The 21,069-nt window shown below is 51.9% G+C and overlaps 1 protein-coding gene across 7 annotated transcripts in view; it reads left to right on the top strand.

Moving 5' to 3' along the window:
* PAX7 (paired box 7) overlaps positions 1-21,069 on the top strand; it is a 184,232-nt gene that overhangs the window by 161,285 nt on the left and 1,878 nt on the right. For 6 of the 7 annotated variants that reach the window (XM_039355065.1, XM_039355066.1, XM_039355063.1 and 3 more), the window contains one exon: positions 18,670-18,916. In XM_039355065.1, coding sequence (XP_039210999.1) covers positions 18,670-18,916 — 247 coding nt within the window. The remainder of the gene's footprint in view (positions 1-18,669; positions 18,917-21,069) is intronic. The other variant, XM_039355064.1, reaches the window with a different exon arrangement.

Raw genomic sequence — 21,069 nt, 5'->3', positions numbered from 1 at the left:
CACGGGCGGGAGGACCCTGCACGGGTTCTCTGACAGGACGGGCACGAGCCAACCAGGAGCTGGAGGACTTTTAACCATGGTTAGCTGGTTGAGTGGAGGGAGAGGTCGTGTGAAGCAAGGCTGTTGGGTTTGCTGATGGGGCAGGGGCTTGCGCCCACCCTGTCGTCAGTGATAGCAACAGCCCTTGGACTTATATACCGCTTCACAGTGCTTTACAGCCCTCTTGCCCCCACAATCTGGTTCCTCATTTTACCGACCTCGGAAAGGATGAAAGGTTGAGTCAACCTTGAGCCAGTCAGGGTCAAACTCCTGGCTGTGGGCAGTCAGCCTGCAATACTGCATTCCATCCACTGTGCCACCAAGATAAGGAAGGAAGGATAGCAATAGCACTTGGACTTATATACCACTCCACAGTGCTTTACAGCCCTCTCTAGCAGTTTATACAGAGTCAGCCTGTTGCCCCCCCAACAATCTGGATCCTCATTTTACCAACCTCGGAAGAATGGAAGGCTGAATCAACCTTGAGTCGGTCAGGATCGAACTGCTGACTGTGGGCAGAGTCAGCCTTCAATGCTGCATTTTAAACATTGCATATCATGGAAGGAAGGAAGGAAGGAAGGAAGGAAGGAAGGAAGGAAGGAAGGAAGGAAGGAAGGAAGGAAGGAAAAAGAAAGAAAGAAAAGAAAGAAAGAAAGAAAGAAAGAAAGAAAGAAAAGAGAAGTTGAGGAAAGGAGAGAAGGAAGGAAGGAAGGAAGGAAGGAAAAAGAAAGAAAGAAAAGAAAGAAAGAAAGAAAGAAAGAAAGAAAAGAGAAGTTGAGGAAAGGAGAGAAGGAAGGAAGGAAGCAAAAGCAACAGCACTTAGACTTATATACCACTTCACAGTGCTTCACAGCCCTCTCTAAGCAGTTTACAGAGTCAGCATGTTGCCCCCAGCAATCTGGGTCCTCATTTTACGAACCTCAGAAGGATGGAAGGCTAAGTCAACTTTGAGCTGGTCAGGATCGAACTCTTGGCAATGGGCAGTGAGTTAGCCTGCAATACAGCCTTTGAACCACCGCGCCACCACAACCGTTCGTCATCTGCGTTGTGTTGTCCAGAAGTTGGACCACACGGTGCAGATAATGTGGCAGTCAGAGAGAGGTCTTCCTTTGGACTAGTGTGGGTGGAATGCCCAGTGGAGACACTGTTGACCTGCCGCCATTTTGAAACGGATGTTGTGGGTTTTGCGCCTTTGGAAAAGAGGCACCCGTGGCGACGCATGCAGGAGTCCTGTGAAAAGGGGCGCCCCGTGTTTGCCAAGGAAGAGGGAGTGACCAGGGGTTGGGTCCTTCCACCCTTGGAGTATGACGGCAGGTCAACAGTGCCACAACTGAATTGCACCAACGTCTCCATCAGTCGATGTCAATCCTGTTTTAGGTGGGCCCTCATTACAGCAAAGTGCCTCCATTGTGAGCTTGGTGGGATCCAGCCTGGCTTGAGCTACACTGCCACCCTGCCGTGTGTGGGAACCGTGGTTGTGGCGTAGGGCAGAACAGGGAACCCCCTTCTGAATTTCTTTTTGAAAACAAAAAAAACAAAAACCAGCAATTCTTCATGGAGGACCAAGCCATTAGTCTTGTCTGATCAACCCGAGTTGGCCAGAACCTGGTACAAAACCTAATTCCAGCTCCTGGCACTTAAAATAAAAGGATTCTGGGGTAAAAAGACCAACGTGTGAGAGTGAAGTTTTAGCTCAGGGCTCGGAGGGAAGATGTCTGGCTAGGGGACCCTGCCCCCCCCCAAGGGTTACTTGACTCTGCTCCCATCAACACTGACCAAGATGGCCGGTGATTAAGAGGGACAGGGCTGAGTAGAGCATCCACAGGACCTGGGTCATCCATCCAGGAATGCGGGCCAGGCTGAAATTCCAGGAAGCCTCAGTTTCCCCACTTTAGTTCTTAGCCAAAGGTGCCAAACCAGCCTCTTTAGAGTGGGCTGAACATTTGGTCCCCACCCACTCTAAAAAAAAAAAAAAAACCCTGTGGAAATAAGAGCTCTGTGGCTGAGTTAGAAGGGCAGCTACGGCGGGTTCAAGTCCTGCCTACGGAAATTACGCAACTGGCTGGCTCATTGTCTGCTCCGAAGTTGAATTCCACCAGCTTTTTTTGGGGGGGGGAGGAATGGGGGGGGAGGAGAGGCTGGAAAAGGTGACCCAGAAGGAAGGGGGGAGGACGGCGCCCCTTCCTTAACACCCCCTCCCTCCCCAGAACCCGCACTGCATTTCACTGATAAACAGGAAATATTGACAATCAGGATTTCCACATTTATCTGAGCGCAGCAGAAAATAAAATTTCCAGGCGAAATCCAAGGAGAGAAGACCTTAAGCTTCCTTGAGCCGATACAGGCAGCCCCGGCCCTAGAGAGAGACTGGGGGGGTGTGTGTGCAAATAGACTTTCCTCATTTTAGAGAGGATGGGGGGGTGGGGGTGGGGGGGGTTGGAGAAATAGAAGAGGAAGCCGCAGGGAGGGGGGGGGAGACACTTCAGACGGAGAAGAGAGAGACAGCAGTTGGAGGCTTCGGTCTCCTCTCTCCTTCTGGGGTCCCGTTTGGTTACTGGAAAGGAGGTGTAGGTGGAACTCCCACCCACAAGAAGACAGCCGGGCGGTCTTCCTCCCCCTCCCCTTCTCTCAAGTTTCCCAGGGCTCTTTGCTGAAAATAAAGTAAGGTTCAGGACAGCCTTGGGTTTGCGTAACACCCGAAGTCAAACCCTCCTTTATCTGAGGTCCTTGGTGCTCTCTCAGCCTGGCTGTTTTCTGGCAGACGTTTCATCACCCAAATTAGTCTGGCACTGATGACGTTACCTAGTTGGGTAATGAAAGAGAACCACCAGGCTCAGAGAGCACCAAGGACCCCAGTCTCCTCCTCCTCCTCCTTTTTAACACTGATGATGTTATCTAGTTGGGTCATGAAATGTCTGCAAGAAAACCACCAGGCGCAGAGAGCACCAAGGACCCTCCCAGTCCTCCTCCTCCTCTCCCTCCTCCTCCTCCTCTTCCTTTCTAGCACTGATGATGTTACCTAGTTGGGTAATGAAACGTCTGAAAAAAAAACAAGCTCAGAGAGCACCAAGGACCCCACAGTCCTCTCCTCCCCCTCCCCTCCCCCTCCTCTCTGTAACCCCACAGGACCCCATAGTCCTCCTCTCCTTTTTATCCTCCTCCTCCTCTCTGTAACCCCTTTCCCTTCTAGCACTGATGAAATTACCTAGTTGGGTAATGAAATATCTTCAAGAAAACAATGAAACTCAGAGAGCACCAGACAGTTCTCCTTTTCTTCTTCTTCTTCCTCCTCCTCCTCCTCCTCCTCCGTTCTAGCACTGATGATGTTACCTAGTTGGGTAATGAAATGTCTGCCAGAAAACCACCAGGCTCAGAGAGTACCAAGGATCCCACAGTCCTCCTCCTCCTCCTCCTCCTCCTCATCATCATCATCATCATCCCTGCAAACCCCACTCTCTTCCAGCACGGATGATGTTCCCTAGCTGGGTCATGAAGCGTCTGCCAGAAAACCACCAGGCTCCGAGAGCACCAAGGACCCCTCCTGTCAACCCCGAGCTGCACGTATTCACCTTTGTTAATCTCTCCTGTGAGTTGAGTGGGTGATGTGAACGTGGCCCCAAAGTCTGTGGCTGCCCTCGCCCCTCCCACGCTGCCTTCCACAGCTTTAAACATTTTAGACCACCTTGACTCTTTGACCCGTAGGGAGAACATGGTCTGTGGTCCAAAACCTTTCCTTCGATGTTTGTTGGGACACCAAACGTCACCAGATCACGAAGGCCTTTGTCCCCCGTAGGGAGAAAGGGATACGTGGCCCCAGTTTGGGGAGGGCACGTTCGATTCCCCGTGTTTTCCCACGACACACGCCAGCAGCCCGTGTGAGTCGGTCACAATCAGCACAGTCCTGTGCTGCTCCTTGGGAAGAGCAAGGCGAGAGTCCGCTAACCCTTGAAGCCTCCTTCTTCCTGCCCCGCCCTTCCTTTCTCCATCACCTCTTGCCCTTTGCCTCCCTCCCCCCCCTTTCACCCCGGGAGGGGGGATGGACGGTCACCACCGTGGGGTCCCTTGAGCAACCCGGCCAAGAAGGTCAGCCTCCCCGGCTGCCAAGTGTTTCCGTTTAGTTCCAGAGGCCGACCTGACAGTCAGGTGCCCATGATTGATACCCGGTGCCGTGCAAGGACACCCTTCTTCTTAGGGAGGAAGGTGGGGGTGGCTGCTGCTGCACCAGCTTGGTGCCCTCCAGAGGATGAATGTTGAAGTGGTTGGCACCCAGAGGCAAATCTGGCCCACTTTTCCATCTTTGGCCCTCTGGCCAAGGGAGAGATCACAACTGAACCACGTGGAATATAGGAAGAGGAATAGAGTAGAGTAGAGTAGAATACAGAACAACAGAATAGAATAGAATAGAATAGAATAGAATAGAATAGAATAGAATAGAATAGAATAGAATAGAATAGAATAGAATAGAATAGAATAGAAGGAATAACGAATAGAATAGAACAGAACAGAATAGAATAGAATAGAATAGAATAGAATAGAATAGAATAGAATAGAATAGAATAGAATAGAATAGAATAGAATAGAATAGAATAGAAAATATAGAATGGAATAGAGTAGAACAGAATAGAATAGAATAGAACAGAATAGAATAGAATAGAACAGAATAGAATAGAAGGAATAAAGAATAGAATAGAATAGAATAGAATAGAATAGAATAGAATAGAATAGAATAGGGACCTTAGAGGTCTTCTAGTCCAGCCCCCTGCTCAAGCAGCAGACCCTATGCTATTTCAGACAAATGGTTGCCCAATCTCTTCTTAAAAACCTTCAATGATGAAGCACCTACAACATCTGGAGGCAGGTTATTCCACTGGTTAATTGTTCTCACTGCCAGGAAGTTTCTCCTTAGTTCCAGGTTGCTTCTCTCCTTGATTAGTTTCCATCCGTTGCTTCTTGTCCTGCCTTCAGGCGCCTTGGAGAAGAGCTGGACTCCCTCTTCTTTGGGGCATGGAGGTGGGGGATTTTAGGAAAGAGGAGGCTGGACGTCAGCAGGTCAATGTTCGTCACCCATGCCCATGGGCACCCCTGTTTCCAAGCACCCCAAATCCTCTCTTTTGACCTTGAATGCTTCTCCTGCATCCCTCAGGAACCCCTCCCTTCCTGCCCAACAGATCTGCCTCTCCTTTGAGACGTGAGGGGGAATTGATAGGGAAGAATTCAAAACACCTCCGTAATGTCGCTTGTAAAATCATATTTTTCCCCCTCGGTTTTGCAGATAACATCTCCCACAGCGCTTAAGGCATGTACGTACACTCAGCCAAAAAAGGGTATCGTTATCGGCCAGGATATCTCCTTGAGAAAACTTAATTTGATAAGGCTGTGTTTTTTCTGTCCCTTTCTCTCTCTCTCTTTTTTTTTTTAAGGGTACCTTGTTTGCAAATTCTCCCTGCCATCCTCATTCATTCCCTGCTCTCCCCCCTCCTCTCCTCTGCTAGTTGCTGTTTTAAATATAAAACAGAAGCCATGGGCAATTTTTTTTTCTTGCTTTTTCTCTCCCCCCCCCCTTGTTTTGGTATGTATGTGCTTTTTATTGTCCCTGTGTTGTGCCAGTGGCTTTATCCACCGATAAGTGGATTAGTTGAGCTAAACAAAAAAGGTGTTTCACAGCTTAAAAAGCTCCCAAGAACTTTTTTTTTATTATTTCCACAGAAGACAGCGGAGGTTTTTTTTTTTCCTTTAATTTTTATTCCCTTCCCTGGCAAGTCACAATCTGGATCAGTTTGAGCAATATATATATATATATATATATATTTCCCCCAAACTTTAAAAGGTCTCTCTCACTTGCTCTGACAGCTGCCCTGGGGCTCTTTCGAGGATTTATTTTCATATTTTTGCCCTTTACTTTCCTTTGTCACATTTTAGAGCACGCTTCTGAGCTTTGAAAAGGATATTTCTCCTAATTTGGGTCACTTCTTAAACAGAGTGGACTCGTCGCTGCTTTCGGCTCAAGCCGTGGGCAAAGATAGCAGTCCCTGTGGCCCAAGGCAAGTCCATTATATCCCCCTGCTTCCTGTTTTATAGACTAACTCATGCCTAGCAAGACACCAAGACAACGGTTGGGTGTAGGTCTGTCGGTCCATCCTGCAGATTTTTCCAAGATTTGGGGGATCTTCTGGAATTGGGAACAAAGAAGGAGACCTTCCCACCCTAGAGACACCTTCATCAGTAGAAACCACCTACTTTGGGAAGGCAGAATTGGGGGGGACCAATTCTCTGTCTCTCTTCCCAACTGATTCCTCCTGCTATGGTCCGGCTCCTGATAGAAGTCGGTCCTCTCTCTCCAGCCTCTGGGGTGGCACCAACTTAGTCGTAAGTTCTTGAAGGGAGTCGCTCCATCCATTGCAGTTCCACCCAACGACCAACAGGAGCCTCTAGACTAAAACTTGAGCAGGATCTTCCACGCTCTTGCCAAGCCATTGCGTGTTGGGTTCGTCTTGGGCGAAAAGGACTACTGTTGGAGGATGGACTGGAACTGGGGGGGGGAACGACGTGGGGGGGGCGGGGAGGATAGGACATGCACAACTCCCGACCATGAAAAGGTCCCCAGCTGGCAGTTAGAGGCATCTGCACTCGTCTTGATGGCTCCAGCTGAGCGGTATTTCACTAGTTATCTACATGTAATTATTGCTATGTGGTGCAGATATTAACACTGTCAAGAGTAATTTACCCTGACATTTTTCACTTGCTCTGTACGCTGAAGTCTCCCCTCCCTTCTCTGTTTTCTCCCTCGCTTGTTCGGTCTTGCACACACGGCTAAGCTTGGGTGTAATTCTCTGCAGGGCCCAGGACCCCTCTCTCTCTCTCTCTTTCCCATCTGGGTGGATCCTTCCCAACTCATTTTAGACTTATCCCTGCCCTGGGGAAGAGAAAGCCAGCCCTCCCACCTCTCCAGAGCATTCTGTTGGGGTGCTTCTGTCCGGCATACAGCCCCCTCCCCACTTCTGTCCTTCCATCTCCAACCAGGATGCTACACCCCCAGAGTCTCACGGCAGATTTGGTGGCGGTATATTCAGTTAGCAGGTGACGTGGTCACTCCCGTCTGGTCGGGAAGGGTTTCTGAAAAGTTGTTCTAGGGCCCCTCTTGAAGGAGACCCTCTTTAACACACACACCCCCAGGGCGACCTCCCCTCCGTAGCCCTTTCCGCAAAGCTTGCCCAGCTGGTGACAGCTCAAATTAAGCCTCCCGACCCGTAGTTGGATCTTGATTTAATGAGACAGTTATTGTATGTTCCCTAATAAATATAAATTGCCCGTTTGGGGTGCGTTTGTGGCAATGTGACGGTGAAACAAACTGTGACAGTCGCTTCCATTCGTCACCAAGAGATTTGGGGGGGGGGAATCCATTGTCGCTTTGCAAAGTACAGAATTCAAGTAGGTAGAAAGGCCCACAGGGACGGGACGGTTTCAAGGATTTGGACCCAGATTCTTGGAAGCCCACTCTAGGCGGCAAACATTAGGACAGGGGTCTAGATCAAAAGCAGCCCTTTCCCCAACTCTCCTCGCAAGGAAAACCCTGCTGAATTAGGATTCCACGATCCACAGAGAAGCTCAAGAGATCTTAGCTGCCGGCGAGACATTTTGAAAAGGCACGTCTTCCGCACAGGCGCCTCTTTACAAGTCACCTTCCTTGCTTGAAGGACTAGCGTGATGGAGACCCTTAATTGGCGTAAGTGAAAAAGGGGGGGGGGAAAGGACGATGGTGCAAAGTAAACACTTGAGCACCTTTCCTTCCCTGGCTGAGCTTGTCCATCCCCCCTCCCCATTTTCTGCGTCCTTCCTTCTTCTCCCCCACCTCCCCCATCCCCAACCAATGGGCTTTCTTTAAACCCTGCCTATCTGTTGACAGCATGATTTTGACAGCACCCTCGGTGGCTCTTATTAACCCCACTTTCCAGGGAAGGTTTTAGTAACGCCCTTGTAGGGACAATCGTGGGCTCTTTCATCTCCCCCTTTTGTGGGGACACCGACTTTGGCTGTGGTCACTCTTAGAGAAAGGGGGTGCTCTAAGGTCTCCTTCCTCCCTTCCAAGCTTGGGGTGGTTCCCCCTCCTTGAGTAGGGTGGGTGGGGTGATGGTGGCTTTGATGACATCATCTTAGCCATGGGAGAGAACATCTCCCTCCCCTCCTCTGGGGCATGGAATAGAGAATCCAGAAATGTCATTTCCTTGAAAGACAGATCTGGTGGACCTCCACCACCACCACCATTCTGGTGAGCAAACCCTGATTAACTGCTGGGAGGTTTACCATCAACCAGGCCCCAATTTCAAGCTTACTTTGGTTGGTAAGAGCTGGGCAGTGTTGAGTTTCAGGGTTTGGTGGACTTCCGTCTCCACAATAGATTTCTTGATGTCAACTGTGGCTGACATCTTTAGAGACAAGGTGGCCTGCTACACCAGCCATGAAAGCCTACACCGGTGTGAGTGTGTGTGGGTTTCCAAACTTGGCCGCTTGACGACTTGTGGACTTCAACTCCCAGAATTTCTCAACCAGCTATGGAATTCTGGGAGTTGAAGTCCCCAAGTCTTCAAGTGGCTGAGTTTGGAGACCACCCCTGGCCTACAAAGAGCCTTCGGAGGAGCTGGAGGAGTTGCAGACTCTCAAGTATCACTTGGATTGACCTTCTGCACATGTCCATTTTTTGCCCTTTCGAAAGTTTGGCAAAAAGTGTGTTGATCGGTCTTGGGACTTCAGCCGCCGCAGAGATGGGTCAGAGTCAAGAAGTCAGAGCAGAGACGATTAAAATGGGGGCGAAGAAGCAGCACATAGCAACAGGCGTGGCTTTCCGTGCTGATCCGTCGCTTAATCCCTGTCAATTAACAAGCAATACTCCCGCTTCACCCAGCCCGGTGCCCAAGATATAAGATGGAGCCCCTTCCCAAATCCCACCCCTCCTCCCTCCTCCCCCCTCCTCCTCCTCTCACTTTCGGTAACCTGGTGCTCCCAATTAGGGATTTGACACCCGGACCCGTTGATAAATTGTTTCTGTCATCTGCTTTCTGTCTTTCATTACAGGCAAAGACAGGATGGAGGAAGGATTGGGGTGCAGGGCGGGAGGGGGGGGGCTAGGAAGAGGAGATTTGATCTCCCATGCTTAGTGCAGCTAGATACATTAATTACAAAATAGCCCTTTGCAGCATGAAAAAGCATTAATTAAATTTATGCAATCATTATCTTTAAATAGTTCTGTCTTCCAGGGATCGGCCCGCCCCCCCCCGTCCTCTTCCTTTTTTCCTCTGCCAAGCCTTTCTAATATTCCAAAATTCATCTTTGCAGCCAAAATCACTTGGAGGTGCAGCCTGGCAGACCCCAAAAACGTTTTATCGTTTTTTCAGGACTCTTGGAAGTTATAATTCAGCATCTCAGCCACCGCTCGTTTTCACTAGACTGTCTTTAAAGGAAGTAAGCAAAGTTGTTGTTGTTGTTTTAAAGGCAGCAAAAAAGAAAAAGAAACAGGGCTATTTTCCTAGGCTTGCCAAATTTAACGGAATTTGGTCCACACATTAGAGAAACTTTTTAGGTGGCTCTTTCCAAGCTCAAAGCATTTCTTCGGCAGCAGTGAAAAAAAAAAAAAAAAGGCTTTTCAGTGTAAAGCCTTCAATTCCTGATGTCCACATAGCAGCAAATATAATTTTTGGCTAGGGCAATTCTGCAGCATCTTTTATGTCTGTTCCCTGGCTGTTGGTGTTAGTAGCCAGCCTGCTGCAAGCTCACTTTTTTTTTTAATTCTTTTGAGAGTTTGAAAGGCCCTTGGGAAAAATTCAAGGATGTGAAAATAATACTCTCTCAAGTTTAATTCCGGTTACCTTCATATCTTCTTTGTCTCTATGGCTTCTGCAGTTCCAGTTGGTGGATGGCAAGATTTTAGGGGAAGAAAGACAGAAGAGATGGCAACTTATTTTTTTTTTAAACATGGCAACTTTCTGAAAAAAACGCAGCTCTGAACTCCAGGAAGTGTAACACGAATCACCCAGAAAAGCAGGGATATAGAAAAGAGTGCCCTCGCTTAGAGGTGACCAAATTAAAATTCCCAGAATCCTCCCTCTTAGCTGAGTTGGCTGAGACAGCTGGGAATTGTAGTTTTAGGAACATTTCAAGAGCTGCAGGCCACCACCACCTGGGAGAAAAGCAAGTTATAGGTATAGAAAAGGGAGAATTGCTTGCAAAAGTTAATATATTTAGAGTTAGGTGGAAAAATGGGGGCCTCTTTTAAAAATGAGGGCCTCTTTTAAAGCCAAGGCACCTTGATTCAGAAATAGGAGGAAATCAACCAAACATTAAACCCAGGGTCGATCTCAGGTTGTGTAGCCACGGCTGCTGTCCGTGGTGCTGATTGCAAAACCATCTTTCCGTCCCACCAGCTGGTTGCAAACATTCACAAACAATTGTTAGGCGTGGGCAATCTCCCCCAGAAGTCCTGATTTCCAGATGCCAGCATTTTTTAAATTATTATTATTATTTGCTGTTCCTTCCAACGCTTTCCCCGTGAAGAATTGGTATTCCAGAATCCCAGGAATTGGAGAGAGCAAAAATGAACTCCATTCTGGCAGGTAACCCATGTGCTGTTCACAAAATCAAAAAAAACGCCTGCTAGAGTTTTGCAGGGCTGGGAATCAAAACCTGCCTAAGCTGTTATTAGCACTGTCCCACCAGAATAGGTTTTAGTTTTGCTCTGGCCCCAGAAGCTGATTTTTGAGTTTTGCAGCAGGCGTCATCACGACAGCCTGGCTGGATATGAATGCAGGGATTTTTTCAACTTCCAGCTTCCGAATAAGGGAAACCTGGAGAGCACTACACAACGACACAGCCTGCTCCATTGTGGCTGTACCCGAGACGAGGACGGTGGAGCTGCTGTGGAAGAGCAGAAGAAGAGAAGAACATATTTCTCAAAAAGCAAATAGCAGGAGGAGGGAGGGAGAAGCAGCAGCGTGGAATTACTTCTGAATTTTCTCCCCTCTTTCATTTCTTTGCCAGCCAGCCTTATTAATGGCTGGATTTGGCATCCGAGCGGCTGGCAACATCTTTGGTGAACTTTATTGCAGGGTTTTTTTTTTTTTCTCATCTCCTCAAAACCTCTCTTCCTTGATATCCTTCTCCGTCTGATGAAGCCCTCGAGGCACCGACTTGACTTAATGGGTGTCTTTTCCTGCCCGTCCTTAAGCTGGACTTTAACTGATTGCAAAGCTTGCTTCATCCAAGGTGGGGAGGAAGGCAGGGGGGACAGCTGGGGGGGGGCAAGACTATCAGTGCACTAAACAAGCTAGCCTCAGGCTGGGATATGTGCCATTCTTTGTACTGTCAGGTCCGTTTTCACCGTTGTTGTGACTCCTTGCAGCTGTTGTGGGGGGGAAGGAAAGCAGAGGGGGCTTCGGGGGGGGGGAACCTCAAAGGATCTCATGAAATCTTGTTTGGAAGCAATGAAGCAGCAAGCAGCACTCTATTACTGGAGTCTGCAGGGGGCTGAGATAGGCAAGGAGGCCTCGATCCGCGTTTAGCAGAAGAGGGAGGCGGAGGGCGGGGTGACCTTCAGCCGTGTTGCCCCTCTTTGGGATGCTGGCCAGGAGAAGGGGGTCACCCCAGCAAAGAATAAGAGCGTGCAAGGTTTGAGGGCTGCTGATCTTCCCTGTTCCTGCCAGGAGTGTGGATTTTTTCTCCCAAGTGTGGATTTGAACACTTATAAAAACGGTTGTGTTTTCCCCCCCCCCCAAAAAAAACACCCCAAAATTGCACTGCTGATAAGCCCGTGGAAAATTCTGCACCGGGTGGAGTTTTGCAGACATTTTTCTCTAGATCTCCTCACGACAGATTGAGTTCTAAAAGTCAACGTATCTCAAATGCATGCATCCGTCTTTTCCTTCTTGCCTTTGGAGACCGGCAGACAAAATATATATAAATATATACTGGACGTTAGGCGTACAGTATATAAGAATTACAAAGTCCTAATCTGGGCGTCCTTGTAGAGTTGTCGCTAGATCCGTCTTCCGGCGCCCGTGAATGAAATGTTATATATTGGGATTTCTGGCTTGACTTGGGAAATTAGAAAGCAGGCCTTGGTCCATTCTGATGGACGACTTTGGCCGTGACCCGCCAGATGTTCCATGGAGCATGAAGAAGCTGGCCATCTCTCCCAGATATTCCCCCACCCCCAGGAGGGGGAAATTTGGGGAGACTTTCTGTCGCCCGTATTTAGAGATGCTTTATAGAAATGGCGGCCTTCAACAGTCCGATGCGTGGTGAACGTCTTCTGAGGTTGTGTGAGTTGGTCTCTTTGGAAGAGAAGGGAACTTTCTTCCCTAATTGAATGGCCCCCAAATATGGCCTAAGGAGAAGGAAAAGCTACTTTATTAGCTTTGGACCGGGCGATAATTCTCACACAAGACAAGACACCCCAGCCCAGCAGCGAGGATAGAAAGAAAATCTCCCCCCCCCCTCTATTATTGATCCCCACTGATTAGGCAGAGGGTGTTAGCATGAAGGAGGATTGGGGCTGTGTGTGCATTTACTTAGCTCTGGAGAGAGAGGGATAAAGTCAAGAGATGGAAATATTAAATTGGGCCTTGGGTAACCATCCCCGGAATCCGCAGCGGGGATTAAGGGACAGAGGCGGAAGCGCGCGAGAAAATCTCCCTCTAATGACAGCGAGATCTCTGCTTTGTCAGGCGATTCTGCGGAAGTTGGCAAAGGCCTCGGACGGATTGACCCTTTACAGCCAAAAGCCGGCTGAGCTTTGCAGACAGGACGTGCGGAAATATTCCGTTCAGCCAGGCACCGTCCTCTTTTCCTGCAGTGTTGGGGCCTGATTTTCTTGCTTACGGGCAAAAAAATAGGGGAACTGGGGGCAAAGAACCCCCTTTGCCAAGGGGATCCCTCCAGAGTGCGGGAGGTGGCTTCCCACGATCTCCTAAGGATTCTGGGAAGTGAGTCTGACCTCCAGGAGCGAAGCAAGAGACAGCAAGGTCACCTCACCGTCTTCTTGCAAATCGGAGCCTGCCATGGGACGCTCAGCCTGGGTTCAGAATTTGGATTTTCCCCCCACCCAAATCTGGCACCCGCTCCTTCCTCACTCTGGGACCCCCATTCTGCAGCCCCGCCACCCTCTCCCACCACCGACTCGCAACCCCCAATAAAACCTGAAGACGATGGTTGTGATTTCCCTCTGTTGGCTGCGCGTGGCGTGTGCCAAAGCCGACTCCCGTTTATCGTAAAGGATGCACATTTGCGGCTTGAATCTCCACAGCGAGACGCCCTCGGGGCCTGCTCAGAAAAACGGAGAGAATTAATTACATTTTTAAAAAAGAAAGGGAGACAGAAAGAGGAGAAGTGCCACTTCCTTTAAAGTGAGGGACAGAGGGGGTGATGAAATCCTGCAGGGAGAAACACAATGCTGTGTGTGTGTGTGTGTGTGTGTGTGTGTGTGTGTGTGTGTGTGTGTGTTTTGAGGGTGGAGGTCTGTAGAAACAGGAGAGGAGTGGACAAGCCCAGAAAAAAAAAAAGTGTGCGTGGTGGGGAGAATCAGAAAAGGACATAGAATGAAGATTCTCACGTTTCGGCTGCCCGTGTTGTGTCCAGAAATTCAAACTAAATCAAGCTTCTGCAGCGTCTTAGGTTTAAGATTACTGAGCACGTGCAGAAGCCTGTTTTGTCCACCCAGCAGGGCTGGTCTTTACTTAAAACCTCCATTATTCAGGCATTGTACACCGGAGCAGGTGAGCATAGGGATTGGGGAACTTTCTGGAAGTAAGTCCCTCCCTCCCCCTCCCCAAACAGACAACTCGCTTTGGATTGTGTCTTCTCTGCCTTTATCAATTTCCAAAGTGCTAAGTCTGTTTGGGCTGCCCACTGAGCCTGAATTTGGGGGGGGGGGCTGGAGGGCAATGCAAGGGGAAGAAAAGGGACTGGGAATAGGGAAGAGGGAGAAGGCTGCAGGCCTGGAGATTGTCTGAAGGAGAGATTTTTGCTCCTGATAATAATAATAATAATAATGCTATTAAATTCTAATACCTATTGGATACGGTGGGAGTATTGATTTTGGGTTAGCCATGGTACTGCCCTCCCCTCAGACTAAAATATAGACAAGCAAGGTCAAAAAAAGGGGGGAGGGAGAAACGACTTAGGATGGAAATCCGCTTCCTCCCCAAGAGGGGGTTTTCTGAGTGGCAACAGGGCATACAACGGAACCAGTGCAGCTCAACTGGGGTGAGGTGTGTTCCAACTGGTGAGTTGGGTTCCTCCCTCTCCAGCTGCAGAGGAGCCCCACTCAGGGGCTGGGGAATTATGGGAACTTGTCAGGCACAATAGACCAGGTCCACACATGAAGGTGAGGACAGCAGGGCCTGGAGGAACGTTGTCCATGGGGTCGCGATGGGTCGGACACGACTTCGCAGTTAACAACAACATGAAGGTTTCATTTAACTGATTTATTACCAACAGCTGATACACAGGAATCTTCTCAAGTAAGGCCAGCATTTGGTGAGAGTTAAATAAGAGTCAGTGGCGCTAAAGGGGAGTTGGACTGAATCCCTTTGTGACTACGTAACGATTCCAGGCTAATCCCTCTTTTCACCCCTCCCTTGGCTATGCCAGTCCTTTACACAGTTGTTCGAGACGATGTTAACTCCCAAATAACAACACAGTTTGTGGTGGGAGGGAGGGAGGAAGGAGGGAGGGAGGGAGAGGCCAATGGATTCTCCACCTTTTTCCTTGCACTGATATTGAGGCCCAGCATCACAGTGTGAAATGAACTACAAGGTGTGCTTTTCACTTTAGATCTGCGAAATGTGCGACATAATTCAGTTTGGACAGGGGAAGACAAAACAGGGGGTTCCACACACTTGGACAGGAGGGAGGATGGCTGAAAACACAACTACAGGCCCAAAACATTCTCAGGAGGCGGGGGGGGGCTGCATTCATTTGGCCTGGGTGGGATAGGGGATTCATTCCCTGCTTGGAAAGAAGCTCAGAAGAACCGTGGGCACCTCTCAAGGTAAGTGGGGGATGTTGTGTGGTTTCCAAGTAGGAGAGAAAGACCAACAAAGCCGAGACAGGCCAAGAAGAGACGGGCAGGCCATGGGGAGACAGGCCAAGAGGAGACGGGCAAGGCGGAGATAGGCCAAGGGGAGACGGGCAGGGCGGAGACAGGCCAAGGGGAGACGGGCAGGGCGGAGACAGGCCAAGGGGAGACGGGCAGGGCAGAGACAAGCCAAGGGGAGACAGGCAGGGCAGAGACAGGCCAAGGGGAGACGGGCAGGGCAGAGACAGGCCAAGGGGAGAAGGGCAGGGCGGAGACAGGCCAAGGGGAGACGGGCAGGGCAGAGATAGGCCAAGGGGAGACGGGCAGGGCAGAGACAGGCCAAGGGGAGACGGGCAGGGCGGAGACAGGCCAAGGGAGACGGGCAGGGCAGAGACAGGCCAAGGGGAGACGGGCACGGCAAGAGACAGGCGAAGGGGAGAAGGGCAGGGCGGAGACAGGCCAAGGGAGATGGGCCAAGGGGAGACGGGCAGGCCAAGGAGAGACGGGCAGGGCAGAGACAAGCCAAGGGGAGACGGGCAGGGCAGAGACAGGCCAAGGGGAGACGGGCAGGGCAGAGACAGGCCAAGGAGAGAAGGGCAGGGCAGAGATAGGCCAAGGGGAGACGGGCAGGGCAGAGACAGGCCAAGGAGAGAAGGGCACGGCAGAGACAGGCCATGGGGAGACGGGCAAGGCGGAGATAGGCCAAGGGGAGACGGGCAGAGCAGAGACAGGCCAAGGGGAGAAGGGCAGGGCGGAGACAGGCCAAGGGGAGATGGGCCAAGGGGAGACGGGCAGGCCAAGGAGAGAAGGGCAGGGCAGAGACAGGCCAAGGGGAGAAGGGCAGAGCGGAGACAAGCCAAGGGGAGATGGGCAGGGCAGAAACAGGCCAAGGGGAGATGGGCACGGCAGAGACAGGCCAAGGGGAGACGGGCAGGGCGGAGACAGGCCAAGGAGAGAAGGGCAGAGCGGAGACAGACCAAGCGGAGACGGGCAGAGCGGAGACAGACCAAGCGGAGACAGGCAGAGCGGAGACAAGCCAAGGGGAGACGGGCAGGGCAGAGACAGACCAAGGGGAGATGGGCAGGGCAGAGACAGGCCAAGGGGAGACGGGCAGGGCAGAGACAGGCCAAGGGGAGAAGGGCAGAGCGGAGACAGGCCAAGGAGAGACAGGCCAAGGGGAGACGGGCAGGGCGGAGACAGGCCAAGGGGAGACGGGCAGGGCAGAGACAGGCCAAGGGCAGGGCAGAGACAGGCCAAAGGGAGAAGGGCAGAGCGGAGACAGGCCAAGGGGAGATGGGCAGGGCAGAGACAGACCAAGGGGAGATGGGCAGGGCAGAGACAGGCCAAGGGGAGACAGGCAAGGCGGAGACAGGCCAAGGAGAGAAGGGCAGGGCAGAGACAGACCAAGCGGAGACGGGCAGGGCAGAGACAGACCAAGGGGAGACGGGCCAAGGGGAGACGGGCAGGGCAGAGACAGGCCAAGGGGAGATGGGCCAAGGGGAGACGGGCAGGCCAAGGAGAGAAGGGCAGGGCAGAGACAGGCCAAGGGGAGAAGGGCAGAGCGGAGACAGGCCAAGGGGAGACGGGCAGGGCAGAGACAGGCCAAGGGGAGACGGGCAGGGCAGAGATAGGCCAAGGGGAGACGGGCAGGGCGGAGACAGGCCAAGGGGATATGGGCAAGGCGGAGACAGGCCAAGGAGAGAAGGGCAGGGCAGAGACAGACCAAGCAGAGACGGGCAGGGCAGAGACAGACCAAGGGGAGACGGGCAGGGCAGAGACAGACCAAGGGGAGACGGGCCAAGGGGAGACGGGCAGGCCAAGGAGAGAAGGGCAGGGCAGAGACAGGCCAAGGGGAGACGGGCAGGGCAGAGACAGGCCAAGGGGAGACGGGCCATGTTTAGCGGGAGGGAGGAGGGGAAAGGGGTTGGAGATAGGAGGAGGGGTTAGGGAGTATGGGGTAAAGGGCAGTGGGGTTAGAGGAGTACCGGTAGGGTTACGGATAGAGGGTGGGATTGGGGAATAGGGAGAGAGGTCAGGAGTGGAAACCCAAACCCCCACCACGCCTTTTGAAAAAGCACCTTAGATGACTGACTTCCTCCATAGGGGAGTGGGACAGTTGGGTGGCTTCAGGGGAGGTACCTGAGGGGGGGATTTAGGAATGGGGAAGGAGGGGGTGAGGACGAGGTGTTAGATGAGGAGACAGGGGAAGGGAGGTGTGGGGTTAGGAAGAATGGGATGGATTAGGCAATAGGCAGAAAGGTTTGGGAATGGTGTTTGGGGAGAGGACAAAGAATTGGGAGTAAGAAAGGGAGTTAGAGACTAGGCAGGGGGAAGGTGGAGGACATGTTGTATGGAGAGGGTTTGTTTTGAGTAAGATAGGGGAGGGTGAAGGAGTAGAGTGGGGAAGGAGTTGGCTAGGGGAAGGAGGAAGGAATTGAACGAGGAGTGTATGAGTAGGATGGGGAGGGGAAGGAGTTGAATTGGGGAGGAGTTGGATAGGGAGGTGGAAGGAGTTGAAGGTGGAGGGGGAAGGAGTTGAAGGGGGAAGGAGTTGGATAGGGGAGGGGAAGGAGTTGAAGGTGGAGGGGGAAGGAGTTGAATGGGGAAGGAATAGGGAGGAGGAAGGAGTTGGATGGGGGAGGAGGAAGGAGTTGAATGGGGGAGGAGTTGGATGGGGAGGGGGAAGGAGTTGGATGGGGGAGGAGTTGGATAGGGGAGGGGGAAGAATTGAATGGGGAAGGAGTTGAATGGCGAAGGGGAAGGAGTTGGATGGGGAGGAGTTGGATAGGGGAGGGGGAAGGAGTTGGATGGGGAGATGAGGGAAGGGGGAGAATTGTATATGGAGGGTGTGTGTTTGAGTTGGATGAGGAGGGGGAAGGGGTTGAATGGAGATGGGGTTGGATAGGGGAGGAGAGGTGGGAAGAAGGGCAAAGGGAAAGGGAGGGAGGGAAGGAAGGGAGGGAGGGAGGGGAAGAGGATGGGAGGGAGAAAGGAAGGGTAATGGAAAGAAGGAAGGAAAGTTGGAGGGAAGGGGGGAGAGCTGTGGAAAGGGAAGCAAGAGAGGGAAAGGGGGGGAAGAATGGAGAGAAGGAGGGAAATGCAAGGGAGGAAGACAGTGAAAGAGGAAGGCAAGGGAGGGAGGGAGGGAGGATAAGTGGTGAAATGATCAAGGGAGTGGAAGGAAGGAAAGGAAGGAAGGACAGGCAAAGAGGGAAGGGAGGGAAGGCAACTGGGGGGGGAAGAGAGGGAGGGAAAGAGGAATGATGGGAAGGGGAAGGGAAGGAAGGAAGGAGAAAGCCTAGCCCCCTCCCCATCCCCAGAGCAGGTTTTCCTGCCATGGAGCTGGGCTGGGCACTCAAGTGTTTTTCCTTAAGGGGTGGGGTGGAGGGGGGGGCTCCCGATTGGAACAACCGCTGTTCCTCTTCAGGCTGCCGTTCACCAGGTTCTTCGTGTCCGCCTGGGCTTCAGCTTGTCTCGGGGGATCCGTGGCGGCCATCATCTCCCCCGCCCCGACACTCACCCTAACCCACTCACCCTTCTGCCCTCCCTCTGCCCCCTCCCTGCAGGTGATGAGCATCCTGAGCAACCCCAGCGGAGTGCCCCCCCAGTCCCAGGCCGACTTCTCCCTCTCCCCCCTGCACGGCAGCCTGGAGAGTGCCAACGCCATCTCGGCCAGCTGCAGCCAGCGAAGCGACTCCATCAAGTCCGTGGACAGCCTGCCCACTTCCCAGGCCTACTGCCCTCCCACCTACACCACCACGGGCTACAGCGTGGATCCCGTGGCCGGCTACCAGTACGGTCAGTACGGCCAGAGTGAGTATCCTTCTGTCTTTGGCTCTCTCTCCCCCCCCCTCCGGGAAAGAGGGAACGCCTGGCGGGTTTCACCCCTTGGTGGTGGGAGGGGGGCTGCACTCCTGCTTAATGGGCCTCCCCAGAAACGCCAAGGATGGGGGGCTCTGCCGGTGGCCTTTGGCACCCCCAAATCCCAGCCCTGTGGGGGAGTGGGGTCCTCTGAACCAAAGGGCTGGCCTTGCCTACTTTGGGGAGGGGGAGATGCCTTTGACACCTCCCCCCCCAGTATCTATGGAGATTCTCATTCATCCGTCAGGGGTCTTCAAACTCGGCCCTTTTATGACTGGTGGACTCCAGGGTTGGCTGAGGAATTCTGGGAGTTGAAGTCCACCAGTCATAAAATGGCCGAGTTTGAAGACCCCTGATCCAGGTCCTGGTGGTCCCAAAAGTGCTTTTTCACCTTTGGACTTTTGAGTTTTTCTTGAAGACGTTTCGCTTTCTTATCCAGGAGGCTTCTTCAGTTCTGACTGAATGGTGGCATGGATTCATTCAGAACTGAAAGAAGCCTCCTGGATAAGAAAGCGAAACATCTTCAAGGAAAAAAACAAAGATTGGATACCCGCCTCCTTCTTCTTCTTCCCAAGAGGAGACCCTGCCTTGCGTTCAGGGGCTCTGAAGCTCTGAGGTGGGTGGGGGGCAACCCCTAAGGACCCCCTGGGCCAGGCAGTGAGTGCCCCAGGCCCCTTCTACAGCCATCGGTGGCTCGGCTCCCCTTTTCCCATCCCGGGATCCCCCAGATCCCTTGGTCCTGGAGCTGCCCTGGTCTTTGACCTGGTGGTGTTTGGGGCATCCCCGTTTCCCCTCCCCTGGGGGCCCCCCCAATTGACCTCTGGGTCCCCCTTTTCCTTTTAACACTCTTCCCTTCCCCAAATGAGAAACGGCTGCCTGCGAGGGAGGGGGATGTGAACGCTCCCTCACCTCTTCTTTCCCCCCCTCCCCATTTCTCTCTGGGGAAGAAGCCCCCTCCCCAAAGTTTGGCCTATAACCCCCCCCCCTCGACCTTCCTCTCGCTTCTGGTGGTGAAACCCAGCCACAGATGGAAGTGATAAAAATCTTAAACAAATTCCAGGGCAGGGAGATGCCCTGCGGGCCCAGGGTTAGTCACACACACACACACACACACACACACACACACACACACACACACACACACACACACACACACATTGTAGATGGGCCTGTCTTTGTGTTATGCACGTTGTGTGTTTGTGCACGGCTAAGGACAGGAGGGAAAAATAACCCCAGAAAAAAGAGGAAATGCATTTGGAGAGGGGGGGGCAGATCTTTGGATAAGGGGAAGCGACCTGCCTCATCCGCTGGCCTCGCCCCTCCCAAGCTGGCAGAAGAATTTAGCAAAGGCAGCACCCGGCAAAATCTGATTTAAACCCGGAGGGGCTGGGATGCCCTGCCAGCCTCGGCTTTGGGCCCCTGGGGCCGCGTGGCTCACCCTCAGGAGTTGAAGAAGCTGCCCTCCCAAGGGGGCTCTGAACCGGTAGGCTCCTCTTCCCTGAGTCTCCGTCAGCAGGCAGCCAGACTTTGGCTGGGTGGACTTAAAATCTGTCCTTTTCTGCTCAGCCTTTTTTTTTTTTTGCCAGCCATGAGCCCAAGCTTGAAGCTTTACAGAATAGAATAGAATAGAATAGAATAGAATAGAATAGAATAGAATAGAATAGAATAGAATAGAATAGAATAGAGGAATAAAGAGTAGAGTAGAATAATTAGAATAGAATAGAATAGAATAGAATAGAATAGAATAGAATAGAATAGAATAGAATAGAGCTGGAAGGGACCTTGGAAGTCTTCTAGTCCAGCCCCCTGCTCAAGCAGGAGGACCTATGCTATCTCAGACAAGTGACTGTCTAGCCCAGTGGTTCTCAACCTTTTTAATGGCGCGACCCCAACCGGTCGTAAGTCGAGGACTACTCAACGGGTGCAGCACCGTTTGCAGACTGGGACTTTGGGCGGGCTCAGCAGGGCAGAGACAGCCTGGACAATTCCTATTGGCTTTGGAAAGCCAATAGAATTAGACTCTATTCAAGAGAATCTATTCTATTGGCTTCCAAAAGCCAGTAGAATAAAAGGGAGTAGCACAGCTAAGGAAAAGGGGAAAAAAA

Source organism: Crotalus tigris, unplaced genomic scaffold (genome assembly GCF_016545835.1).
Source record: "Crotalus tigris isolate CLP2741 ecotype Arizona unplaced genomic scaffold, ASM1654583v1 scf7180000018590.67127310178:1205815, whole genome shotgun sequence".
Lineage (NCBI taxonomy): Eukaryota > Metazoa > Chordata > Lepidosauria > Squamata > Viperidae > Crotalus > Crotalus tigris.
Note: the sequence above shows the minus strand (reverse complement) of the source record. Positions and strands in the feature narration are given on the sequence as shown.